This window comes from Dreissena polymorpha, chromosome 1, assembly GCF_020536995.1.
Source record: "Dreissena polymorpha isolate Duluth1 chromosome 1, UMN_Dpol_1.0, whole genome shotgun sequence".
Lineage (NCBI taxonomy): Eukaryota > Metazoa > Mollusca > Bivalvia > Myida > Dreissenidae > Dreissena > Dreissena polymorpha.
In genome coordinates, this window is record NC_068355.1 from 42,138,176 (window position 1) to 42,152,118 (window position 13,943).

General features: G+C 35.5%; 1 protein-coding gene and 1 long non-coding RNA gene across 9 annotated transcripts in view; both read right to left on the reverse strand.

Annotated features, from left to right (window-relative positions):
• The window catches only part of LOC127878034 (protein MON2 homolog), a 450,013-nt gene that overhangs the window by 55,903 nt on the left and 380,167 nt on the right, over positions 1-13,943 (reverse strand). For all 8 annotated transcript variants that reach the window (XM_052424435.1, XM_052424430.1, XM_052424454.1 and 5 more), the window contains one exon: positions 3,546-3,656. In XM_052424435.1, coding sequence (XP_052280395.1) covers positions 3,546-3,656 — 111 coding nt within the window. The remainder of the gene's footprint in view (positions 1-3,545; positions 3,657-13,943) is intronic.
• Positions 8,738-10,251, reverse strand: LOC127878107 (uncharacterized). Its single transcript, XR_008048741.1, has 3 exons — positions 9,920-10,251; positions 9,402-9,592; positions 8,738-9,065 (listed from the first exon to the last, which is right to left on the reverse strand). It is a non-coding gene; the product is annotated as an uncharacterized LOC127878107 (long non-coding RNA).

A 13,943-nucleotide genomic window follows, 5' to 3' on the forward strand; every position in this document is an offset into this window, starting at 1 on the left:
ACCAAGTGTGGTGAAGACTGGATGAAAACTACTTGAATTAGAGAGCGGACAACATTGTGATGTTTCAAACGCCCTAAGTGACCCCGTGACCTTGTTTTTGACCCGGCATGACCCATATTCAAACTTGCCCTAGACATTATCAAGATACAACTTCTGACCAATTTTGGTGAAGATTGGATAAAAACTACTTGAATTAGAGAGCGGACAACATGAAGAGGTTTAAAACACACCAAGTGACCCCGTGACCAAGTTTTTGACCCGGCATGGCCCATGTTCGAACTTGACCTACACATCATCTAGTTACAACTTCTGACAACGTGTGGTGAAGATTGGATTTAAACTACTTGAAATAGAGAGCGGACACCATGCTCAATTTTTGAAACGCACTAAGTGACCCCTAGACCTAGTTTTTGACCCAGAAAGGCCCATGTTCTAACTTGGCCTTAAGATCATCTCCATAAAACTTCTGACCAAGTTTGGTGAAGATCGGATGTAAACTACTTGAATTAGAGAGCTGACACCATGCTGAATGTTAAAAAACGCACTAAGTGACCCCGTGACCTAGTTTAAGGCCCAGAATGGCCCATGTTCAATCTTGTCCTAGAGATCATTTAGATAAAACTTGTGACCAAGTTTGGTGAGGATTGGATTAAAACTACTTGAATTAGAGAGCGGACAACATGGTGAGGTTTAAAATGCACTAAGATACCCCGTGACCTAGTTTTTGACCCAACATGACCCATATTCAAACTTGACCTAGACATCATATAGATACAACTTCTGACCAAGTTTGGTGAAGACTGGATGAAAACTACTTGAATTAGAGAGCGGACAACATTGTGATGTTTCAAACGCCCTAAGTGACCCCGTGACCTAGTTTTTGACCCGGCATGACCCATATTCAAACTTGCCCTAGACATTATTAAGATACAACTTCTGACCAATTTTGGTGAAGATTGGATAAAAACTACTTGAATTAGAGAGCGGACAACATGAAGAGGTTTAAAACACACCAAGTGACCCCGTGACCAAGTTTTTGACCCGGCATGGCCCATGCTCGAACTTGACCTACACATCATCTAGTTACAACTTCTGACCAAGTGTGGTGAAGACTGGATGAAAACTACTTGAATTAGAGAGCGGACAACATTGTGATGTTTCAAACGCCCTAAGTGACCCCGTGACCTTGTTTTGACCCGGCTTGACCCATATTCAAACTTGCCCTAGACATTATCAAGATTCAACTTCTGACCAATTTTGGTGAAGATTGGATAAAAACTACTTGAATTAGAGAGCGGACAACATGAAGAGGTTTAAAACACACCAAGTGACCCCGTGACCAAGTTTTTGACCCGGCATGGCCCATGCTCGAACTTGACCTACACATCATCTAGTTACAACTTCTGACAACGTGTGGTGAAGATTGGATTTAAACTACTTGAAATAGAGAGCGGACACCATGCTCAATGTGTAAAACATACTAAGTGACCCCGTGACCTAGTTTTTGACCTGGCAAGGCCCATGTTCTAACTTGGCCTTAAGATCATCTAGATACAACTTCTGACCAAGTTTGGTGAAGATCGGATGAAAACTACTTGAATTAGAGAGCGGACAACATGCTGAATGTTTAAAACGCACTAAGTGACCCCGTGACCTAGTTTTTGACCCGAAAAGGCCCATGTTCGAACTTGGCCTAGACATCATGTAGATACAACTTCTGACCAAGTTTGGTGAAGATCGGATGAAAACTACTTGAAATAGAGAGCGGACACTTAAAACGGACCGACCGACAGACCGACAAGCTCACTCCTATATACCCCCCTAAACTTCGTTTGTGGGGGTATAACAAACAAACCAACAAAAAATGTACCCTTCACTAAAGTACATTTTAAGGAACAAAAACGTTTCAGCAACTAAAAGAACCATCAATATTTATACCAAGATTTAATAAATAAACAAAATCAAACATTATTGTAAAATGATTTTTTTTTTTAATAAATAAAACTCCACTAATATTATGTTAAATTTATAGTTGACAATTTACTGTTAAAATCGGAGGCATAACATTTGTCTGAAGATATACTGTTATTGTAATAAATCAAGTTTTACATTTTGTGATATGTCAAAAAAAACATTCACTATTGATTAAAAACATGAGTACCGAGAATTTAGAAAATATGTAGTATCATGGAGATTATTACAACAGTTTTCACAAAAATGGACTTATTAGTTTTAAATATGCACCATTACAATGTAAGTTGGTAAATTGTTGAATAAATGATGTTTGAATACTGTTCAAAATACTTAAAAGTCATCACTAAAACTTATTTATAAAGCTTATGATAGTTACAAGTACACATTTTCATGAAACAAAGCTAGTATTTTGATAACAGTGTCAGCAAAATCAATTTCTTCTTTCTTACATGGGAAAATGATGTTTACACCTATATGGTATAAAGTTGTATAAGACATTTAAATGTCTTCTATAATGGTTTATGCTTAATTTGACCATTATCACCTTTATTGGGACTCAAACAGTGAAGTTCATATTTTTGTAATCTCTAGCCAGCCAATTTCAAATGTTACCATTCTCCAGTTGTTCCACAGAAATGTGAAGTTGAGTAAAAAGCACATCTTAAAAGTTACATATTATGAACAAAAAACATCCTGAAAACTTTCCTACAAAAAAACAAATTGTGAATTAATGAGTGCAAAAAACATGAACAATCTTTGGAAATGACTCGGAAATGAAACTTCCAAACAGGATATTAATTATAACAGATCTTTATCATCGTTGTACGTGAGGTCCCATTGCTTTGTCTGATTGCTCTGTATGTTTCACACAGAATAACATTTGTCTGTATCCGTCAGTTGGAAACTATCACAATACGATTTCCATTCTGACAACATTTTTGAGCATGTATTTGGATACACAACAAATGTACGCATTTAACTTGTCTTCAGTATTGTGAACCCGCAGTAGGCTTGCCAATGAAGTGGAGTCAATCGCGATCAGTTCTCGAACATTTTGAATGGTTGTCCATGGTCTGACAAGCATCTGGGAACTGTCCTCAGTGAAACATTTGTATCAAATTTTCAAATTTCTAAATTTGCCTTGAATGCAGAAGCAGGTTGCAGAAGCATGGTGATCGATCTGACACAAAAGGTAACAAGGTCTTTTTCTCACCATTTTTGGAATATGACCAATAACGGCTAAATTGGGAATTTACTTCCTTTTTTTATAGGAAAAAAACAGTAATAATTGTATTGACAAAATAACATAAAACAGAAAATTATTACATAAAGAAATAAACTTAATAAATATCAAAACTTCAAACTCAACAATTCTATGTCCAAACGTCTGTTTTTGAAAAAAGCGTTTTTCTGCAAATGGAAATATGCGCAAAAAACGACCTTTAAATAAACAGACAGATCATTGCAAAGAAGTTCAGATTTCGCTAAATTTGCTTTCACTAAGTCAATGGCAGCTTTTATTGAAGAATTTAGCACAACATATACATTATAAATAACAGACTGTTCCCTACCAGGTTTTCCTGCAGGGGAGGTGTGTGCTTGTACGCCAGCGCAGCCTTCACCAGGTTGGTAATAGCCTCTGCGCCCCAGTTCCGCAAACCCAGGTGGGGGTGTTGACTCACCTGGAAATATACACATAATCATTAAATAATGTTCTAAAACAACACTGACTTTATGTTGTGACCATCATAAGGACAAATACAACATGCCATGTTCAACGTGTATCTTGTACATCATGATTATAAGGTATAATACAAGCAAGCTTAACTCTAGATACTCTAATCTTAATCTTGTGCATCATAAACAATCAAAAGCACTGGTGAAACCGGTAGGGGACAAACATGCCCCACTCCCTGGCGGCCATGTTTTTTAATCAACCAGCATCATTGTTGAACTCGTCCAAGATATTATTGGGATGAATCTTATGACCAAGTTTCATGAAGATCGGACAGTAAATATGGCCTCTAGAGTGTTAAAAAGATTTTACTATAGCCATATAAGGAAAAATGCCTCGACCCTTGGCAGCAAGGTTTTTCAAGCAAATGTTACCATTTTCAAACTCATCCCAGATATCATTGAGACCATTCTTCTGACCAAATTTCATGAAGATTGGACAATAAATGTGGCCTCTAGAGTGTTAACAAGGTTTTACTAAATCCATATAAGGAAAAATGCCCCACCCCTTAGATGGCCATGTTTTTAAAGCAACTTAAAGCGTTTTAAAACTCATCCAAGATATCATTTGGACAAATCTTCTGACCAAGTTTGATGAAGATCGGAAAATAAATGTGACCTCTAGAGTGTTAACAAGTTTTTTTTATAGCCATATAAGGAAAATGCCTCGCCCCTGTGGAAGCCATGTTTTTCAACCAACCGGCATCATTTACGAACTCTTCCAAGATATTATTGGGATGAATCTTCTGACCAAGTTTCATGACAATTGGACAATAAATGTGGCCTCTAGAGTGTTAACAACATTTTACTTTAGCCATATTATAGCCATATAAGGAAAAATGCCCCGCCCCTTCGCAGCCATGTTTTTCAAGCAAACCTAACCATTTTCAAACTCATCCAAGAAATAAATAAGACCAATCTTCTGACCAAATTTCACAAAGATTGGACAATACATGTGGCCTCTAGAGAGTTAACAAGGCAAATGTTGACGCCGCACAACGGACGAAAGGCGATCACAAAAGCTCACCATGAGCACGTTGTGCTCAGTTGAGCTAAAAATCATCAAGGACATTTTTACATTTTTTTATGTTTCAAAATGTTTCTATGTATTTTCCAATCACCAGAACTGAACTTTGAATACCTTGCTAACACGTTAATTATAATGCAAACAGATAGAGGGATTTTATAAGTATGCATTCCTTTTAAAACAAAAAATGTGTTATAAGAGGTAAATAATGCCAATAAAAATATTTGTTGTACAGGATGCAGGCAATAATAATGGCAGTTTAGCTTGGTGTCTGACTGTTATAAAGCATTAAGTTCACAGATTAGTACCAAATTAGATCAATTTCTGATAAATCCTAGCACGTAAGACGTCAGCAAACTGTTAATTATATTCAAACAGGTACTGCTATAATACATTTCAACAGTACTGACCTCTTTTTAACAGAGAAATCACTTCTTAAATGAAGGCACTGTTTTGTAATTAAATGATAATTGATGTAAACCACACACTGGTATCAATCTAAATGAACGCCTCCTCAGGCATTCATCTGCACAAATTGTCTATGAAAGATATTGTTTATCTTGCAGCCAAAATGAAACATCATTTTCCGGGCAGAAACAATAGTCAACATTATTTAGAGACATTTAAAGCTTTGAGTCATATTGCAATACAAATGTAATTCTGTTATGATAACACATCTCAATTACTATACAAGGAATGGTGTAATAAAACGCTGGTACTTTAAAGTTGCAAAGATGTATGTAAATTGAGAATGCATAAACCAAAAACAAGAGGGCCTGAAAGGCCCAAAGTTGCTCACCTGAGATAACAAGATATTATTGGGACAAATCTTCTGACCAAGTTTCATGAAGATCAAAAAATAAATGTGGCCTCTAGAGTGTTAACAAGGTTTTACTATAGCCATATAAGGAAAAATGCCCCGCCGCCTGGCGGCCATGTTTTCCAACCTACCGGCATCATTTTCGAATTCGTCCAAGATATTATTTGGATGAATCTTCTGACTAAGTTTCAAGAAGATCAGACAATAAATGTGGCCTCTAGAGTGTTAACAAGATTTTACTATAGCCATACATAGCCATATAAGAAAAAATGCCCCGCCCCTTGGCAGCCATGTTTTTCAAGCAAATGTACCCATTTTGGAACTCATCCAAGATATTATTGAGACCAACCTTCTGACTAAATTTCATGAAGATTGGACAATAAATAAGGCCTCTAGAGAGTTAACAAGGCAAATGTTGATGCCGCACAATGCAGGACGGACAATGGACGACGCACGACGGACAAAAAGCGATCACAAAAGCTCAGGTGAGCTTAAAACTATACATATTCAGGTTCTTTTATTTCATTTACAAGAATGATGGTAGGATGGCACCTGAATGTTATAAAACAAACACCTGCGTATTTAGAATATGTCTATTGCTGTAGTGTCAGTTTGTTCCTTTTTGTACACCTTAATTTTCATTTTTTGTAATCTGTGACAATAATTTTGAAAATTAGTCGTTCAGTGAGAAAGTCCCTGTAACATCTTTGAAAACAAGAGATGTGTTCGCCAGAAACACAATGCCCCCTACTGCGCCGCTTTGAAATAAAATTTCTATTTATCATTTGGCAGGTATAGAAATCATCTCCCTTTAGCTCATTATTTCCCTTGGATTTTGTCCAATCCAACCAAGGGGTGGGGGGGGCCTGTAGAGAGTCAAGACTGACCAAGTCAGACATCACTGACAACCAAGGCCTGTGGTTTATCAAAGAGATCATAGCCAGAGTTCATCATGTACCTATGGACATATTAAGTCCGCAGGTATGTAATGAACCCTACCATTCACAAATTAGTACAGGAAAGAAATGATAATTATATCATTTAAAAAACATTTGACAAATCAATCATTTGAGTTATAAATAATCAAAATAAAAAATCTGTACAGTAACTGTGAAAAGAACTTAAATTCTTGGTAAGGAAATATATAATCTGAGATTTATAATTATATAAATTACTTCCCTTGAAAAAAATTGTCTCTAACAAATGTCTATTTTTATTAGCAAATAATTAAAAGCCAGTACCATGACTGTAGATTCACCACTCAAAATGTGAAGCTCCATTAGATACACATGCATGCCAAATATCAAGTTGCTATGTTAAATATTGAATAATTATCTCCCTTTAAAGCTTATTACTTCCCTTGGATTTGTATTTTTGACCTTAGACCTTAAAGGATGACCTTGACCTTCTACCATGATGTGTTTGTTAGAAACACAATGCCGCCTACTGCGCTGCTTTGATTTATTAAACAAAAATATATAATTTGGCAGGTCAGATAATTATGTCCATTTAAAGCTTATTACTTCCCTTGGATTTGTTTTTTCGACCCCGTGACCTAGTTTTGACCCAGCATGACCCATATTGGAACTTGCTCTAGATATTGTCTAGTTACAACTTCTGACCAAGTTTCGTAAAGATCGGATGAAAACTATTTGAATTAGAGAGCGGACACGAAAAGTGTCACAGACTGACAGACAGTGCGAAAACTATAAACCCCCTTTTCTTTGAAAGGGGGCATAAAAACAAAACTCAGGTTTTAGTAACAAATATACTGTGAAACCAATATTATTTCTTGGACACGATTTTGTCCAGAATTGTAGTGAATGCTCTAAACCAAAAAAACGTATTTCAAACAAACATTGAAGTCCCAAGACTTATATCAGAAATTATACAGAAATCCATAAATGTAAGATCAAATAAAATGCCAAATTGTAAGAATCCACACAATTGTGTTGTCATCCAAAACAATTGAGTCTACAGTAAAGCCAAGAAACATTGTTATTTTAATTTTATTTAGTGAAATTAATCAATAAATTTTAGGGTTCCTATAATTTGTGCATTATATTCTTAGTTAATTTTATAGCCATATTGGATGCTGGCATTGAAGAAAAAGGCATCGAAAAGCACACTTAAATACTATGTGAGAACAATGATTTAAGGTCTTTTCCCTTGTCAAAAAAGTGAGCAAAATCCGGTTATAACCCAGTTTTAAACTGGGTTTAACCCTGCGGTATTGGCACCGAGCTAAAAGCGAGTCTTTTAAACACACTTTTTGCTTACCGACTTGGTTTTATCTGAGTTGAATCTTGGTTTAACTCGCTTAAAGCCAACATAGTGGTTTTTTTAACCGTCTTAAGTGGGTTTAAAGTGAGTTTTTTTCAGGCATCTGTGTTTAACTCTGCGGTATTTGCACTGTGCTAAAAGCGGGTTTTTCAGACACGCTTTTAGCTTACCGACTGGGTTTTTTAGCTTACCGACTTGGTTTTTTCTGAGTTAAATCTTGGTTTAACTCGCTTTAAACCAACATAGTGGGTTTTTTAACCATCTTAAGTGAGTTTAAAGTGAGTATGATTTTCTACAAGTTGGTTTTTTGAGGTTTTTTAAACATGCTTAGACCAACTTCTGTCTGTGGAGTTGGTTTTAAGTGGGTAAAAAGTGTGTTTTTTATGTGAGCTATAAGCAGGCTAAACACGGTTTTTAAGTGAGCGAAAAGTGAGCTGAAAGCAAGCGTTTGTTAGTTTTTTTCACAGTGAAAACATGCTTTTAACTCGCTTTAAACCTAGTTATTAACAGTATTTTATCTGTGAAAAAAACAAAAGCAATTTGTGGGTTTGGGTAAGTTGATTTTTGTGGGTTTTAACAGTGTTTTAGTGAGTTTTTTTTAAGAAAGTAGGTTTTTTGTGAGCCTTTTGTGGGATTTTGCAGTGTGAAAAAAAATAATTTTGGACTGATATGTTCTAGAAAAAATGGTTTCTGTGAAGCAATTACAACAGTTCATTATAAGCCCAATGTGGTTAAAAGGGAAAGAAACACAATGTGTACGAAAATTATGTTTATATGACAAAAATAGTACACCGCAAATTAATACAAACAGATTATTTTTACAATACATTATAAAATAATAGACATTTATGGAAGATTTTAAAGCAAAAGTTTGCCGCAATGGACCGCTTCGGGTGGAGTATTTAGACCGCAGCTGCTGCAGAGACCTGGATCTCAGCTGTTGGAGGTACCTGAACCGCAGTGGAATGAGGAACCTGGATTTCAGCTTATGGAGGGACCTTGACGGCATACGGTGTTGGGACCTGCACAGCAGCTACTGGAGAGACCTTGACCGCTAGGGGACCTGGAAAGCAGCCAGTGCAGGGACCTAGACCTGATCTTGGCGGGTGGAGGGACCTGGAAAGCAGCTGGTAGAGACCTGGAAAGCGGGCGCTGGAGCGACATGTAGTTGTACCATTGATGCTGCTTGTGTCCTTCTCCTCTTGAGCATCTCTTATGCCAGTTGATCTGCAAAGGATTAATACCATATCACTTTCAAAAGGGCAAGGCATTCTTCAAACATGTTGATTGGTTATGTTTTTGTTCCACTTAACTATGAAATATTGCTTTTATGGTAATCTTGTTGATTTAATAATAATAAATTTAAGTTATTTGCTTGTTGTTTTTGTTTGTTTATTTTTGAAATTTTAATCCCGTGATCACATGTGACTTAGCACTTTTCATCAATTATTAAAAGAAATTGCGTTTGGTAGAAAATGCAGTTTGAAAATGTACCAAGATGCGTGGTCTCATTTGGCTGTGTGGTCTGGTGGCATTGTAAATGCAATAACCTGTATAGTTTACCTCTCAACAAATCGAGCTTTCTTGGTCAATGACAGGGCGAGGTTTTCCCACTCTTGTTCCCCTCAAGTTTGCCAGCTTGTGCAGGGTAAAAAACAGGTTTAAAAGTCCATACATCAGGCAGGCGATGATGCATATTCTTTCCAAAGGATCTTCCCATCGATGTCAATTTTGCCTTGTGGCAAGAGTTTAACCTTCAAAATTAAAATATATAAGTTCTAATTAAGTAAGAGGGAAAGAAATCCGTTCAGTAATAACCAGAAATAGATATAAATAAAATTTTAGATGACAATAACCATGAAACACAACCATAATTATTCACTGTACACAACATTTACACTTTTTCATGTGTAAGTTTATCTATTTTTGCTTCAAAATGTGTTGTTTATCCTTTAAATTGCAATACAATAACTTATCCATTTACATTTCCCAGTGACAATACATAAATATGATAATGATCATAATTAATTCAATAAACTATTACTAAATAAAAAAAGGGGTGAAGAAATCACAATACAAACCTGTTAAAACTGTTCTTCAGTATTCCAAAAACAACAACAGGCAGTTCAACCTCCTTTCCAACCAACTTATTATTGATTTCCACATTGCAGTAAAAAACACATTGTTTTCATCACACAATACTTCATGCTGACAGAATTTCAAGACATTTTACACTACCATTATAAGTCTTTCACTTCTTTATATTAATGTTGCTGAATTAAATTTAGCTCAATATTCAGTTGCTGACACCAGCTTGTTTTTCAAAAGTTGTTGTTTTCAAAAAGATAACTTCCTCAGTGCAATAGCCAATCAAAAGCCTTATATCTTATTCCACACAGCCTTATCTCTAGGCAAACCCCATCAGTAGCCTAATCTACCCCTAGATAATCAGTACCCTGTTTAGCTCTGAATGCCTGACAGATTGTTATCTGTTTATTGTTAGTGGTGTGAAATAAGGGTGGTTTTAGGTATTGTCTTGTTATTTTGTTGACAGTTTATGTAACACAGGTAATGTTTGGCATTTTATTATTTTATTGCAAATTAAGAAAATGGATATGATGGTATCATATGCAAATATCAAAATCTTGCATAACTTATGTACAAAAATAAATAGATTATTTCCAAAATAATGTTTCCAATACCATAATTATTTAAATAAGCAGATTTAACAAGTAAATACTGTTTTAAACAAATATAAACAATCATATGAGATTGTTTAAAAAAAATAAAAATTAAGACATAAAACAATCATAAGATATTGTTTATAATAAACACAAACATAAAGAAAAAATTCAAAGTGAAACACAAACTCTTTCATGTTCATGTATAAAACTAAGCTTGACCATTGTTATAGTTTTTGTCAGTGATACTTGTTGTCCATCTGTGAACCTGTGATGTTCTGAAAGAGCCATTTTCATCCAATATTCCCTAAAACTTATGGGGAGCACACAAATGTACAATAGGGACAATGGCAAACAAGCTGTAAAAAAAGCCCCTTTACAATTGACTTGTTTTATTTATGGCTATAAACATCAAACAAAAACCCAGTTGAAGAATTATTGTTTCATTGATGAGTTATATTAATAAACAAAAGACCAACTTGTTGAAAAGTGTGTTAAAGTGAGTCTTTAAGCCTCGTTGCAGCTCTCAACTTATTTACAAAAAGACCAAGTTAAACTCGCTTAAACCCACTTCTGTTTAAAAAAAGACCAACTTCTGTTGTAAAAGACTCGCTTATAAAACAAAAAGACACACTTAAACACACATAAACCAACTCATAAATAAAAAGGCTCACTTTTGACACACAAAAAACCAACTTCTTACTGAAAAAAACTCGCTTAAACACACATCTTCTTAAAATAACCAACTTTAAACTCAGTTAAGCACAGTTTAGCGCACATAAAACTCACTTTTATTAGCAAAAACCAACTTCCGCTAAGAAAAACTCAGAAAAAACACAGTTTTATGTTGGTTAAAGTGTGTTTTGGTATGAAAGTGGGTTATTTTTTGACAAGGGTTACATGCAATGTTAAAATGGGGATATCAATATTCATTCCTACCACAGTAAAATGATTGCTTTCTTCCAAATTATATCAATGATTTATTATTAACAAATACCATTTGCCTTCATTTGTAAATATTTGTCTGGTTTCAAATGGGAATCACTGAAAATGACTCCCAGTAAATAAAATATCAAGGAAATCAACTAATCCCAGTGCAACCATTATGTAATGCAAATGACAGAGATAGAAGCTTCATGAAGCAATTTTCAATTCAGCAATAAATCTTCTTAACTTTTCTCCCTGTAATTAAGTTGGAAAAAAAGGGCAATGGTTTCTTTTATACCACATCTGCCACAGTAGTGGTAATACAATCCAGGTGGTAAATATTACAAAGAAATATCTTTATAAAAAGATATTCGCATATATCCTGACTTTGCACTAAGTTTAGAAAATTTACATTTCTAAATAAGTAAATTGACAACAAATGTTTGATTATGTGCTCAAGTAAGCTCAAAGGTGACAGGGAACAAGGCTACCGTAGGTTTCCACGTATAGCGCACTCCCGTGTATAGCGCGCAGGCTGTTTTTTAAATGCAAAAATGGAGAAAAAAATATTTAAAGACAATAAAACCACCAAATCGGACCGAAAATGGCTGCCATTTTACTATTGCACAATCCAATAATCCGGGGCATTGGAAAGCTTAATTAAGCATTCAAAATAGAAAGCGCCATTATGATTAGGAGCATGGGTTGCATAGCACTATACTTTTCTGACAATTTTGTAATTTTCTAGCAAAAGATTAACAGTCCATGTGCATTTCGTGAAAAACGTGAGAAAATAAGAATTAGTGTACATCGTGTGATTTTTCCTCGAGGAAAGCATGGGCATTACCGGTAAATTTGAATGTCGCATAGGAGACAGGGATACAGTTGTTGAGGTACACCATTGTTAAACGTTTAAAATTTTTACACACAAAATGCAATTTCATATCTTCACGTTCTCAAGTGTCAATTAGTGTCTCAAATGTCAATTAGCGTCTTAACAAGTCGTGGCACATATTACTCAATAACATCTGCCAATTACGAAGTGCAAAATGACCCCCTTTCACACCTACCAGTACCTGCAAAAAAGACCTCGTTCGCACCTACCCTTGCCAGCTCTCCGGAATGTCAACAACAATCCCCAGGGGAATTCATCAATAAAGAAGTGTAAAAACACAAAGAAATGTCCGCAAGTTTATTCAAACAAATTTATTTTTGACCAAAACTTCTTCTACCGCGTTCATATCTACCAGTAGCGACTTCTTGTTGTTTCGACAATGGCCCCTCAGTCTGTACAACTATAGGGTGGTAGTTTTCTGGGTAAAAACATGGCGGCCATTTTGATTATATACGACCACAACTTATTTTTTACCAATTTAGCGGCCAGGATAGCGTTGTATCAATGTATTGCGCGCACCAGCTTTTTAATTTGAATTTTGGAGGTTAAACACTGCGCCCTATACACTGCAACGCCGATATATTGCGGTTGGTGGGGTCCAAAGATCGCGAGCACGATATATCCGGCCCGCGATATAACTCAAGAAATGTCTAACTCAATTATATTGCGGTTAACTTGTCAAATTTCCCCAATGTTATCATTTTATATACAGCGCTGCTACATATTTGTTTTGTAATAATTGCAAACCAATTATACAATAAACGTTTTCATTACTACATAAGTATCTGTGTATTTATCATAAAAACCAAAATGTAAATTATGTTTTTTATTTTCATGTACAATCCCTCGCGAATCAGCTAAAATGAAAAATTCTTGCCGTAAAAAACGTACAAAATACATTGTGCATGGATTCGAATTTACCCTTAGCGTAACGGTAACGATACCGTGTCTTTGAATTATATTTTATTAATAGGAAATTGTCAATGCCACATAATTCGCGAGATACCGCGGTACTTTTGTTGAAATTTACAACGAAACATTTAACGGAAATTAAATTGTGGCAATGTTGTTCCGGCTACAAATTTTTTTTTTACAAATAAATACACCCACGCAAATTTTCGCGTGCTTTTCATCAGGACAAAGAAATTAATGACCAGTACCGAAATTTAAAGATCTATATACCAGTAAACTGCCATTATTACCTTTGCAATGACACTAATTGGATATTTCCTAAGTGTTAAAAACAACCCCAGCCTTGTGTAAACAACATTGTCACTAATCGACTGTTTTTCACGCTTCACTGCGTGCCATAGTAAGCCGCGAAATATGGGGTGTTGATACTAGCTAGAACCGGTTTTTTGCTTTAGTTAGCGAATTCTCAGATTTAAACATGTCATTTAGTGATCATGCTCGTGGGATATTTGGGAGCCATAGCCAAAGCGCGATATATTGGACAGCGTGATATAACGGTTCGCGATATATCGGCGTTGCAGTGTACATGGAAACCTACGGTATTGTCAAGCAATATGGTCCCCTACCGGCTCCAAAATTTGTAAGAAATTCCACCATTTTCAGATTTTTTTTTTGTTGTTGCCATAGCAA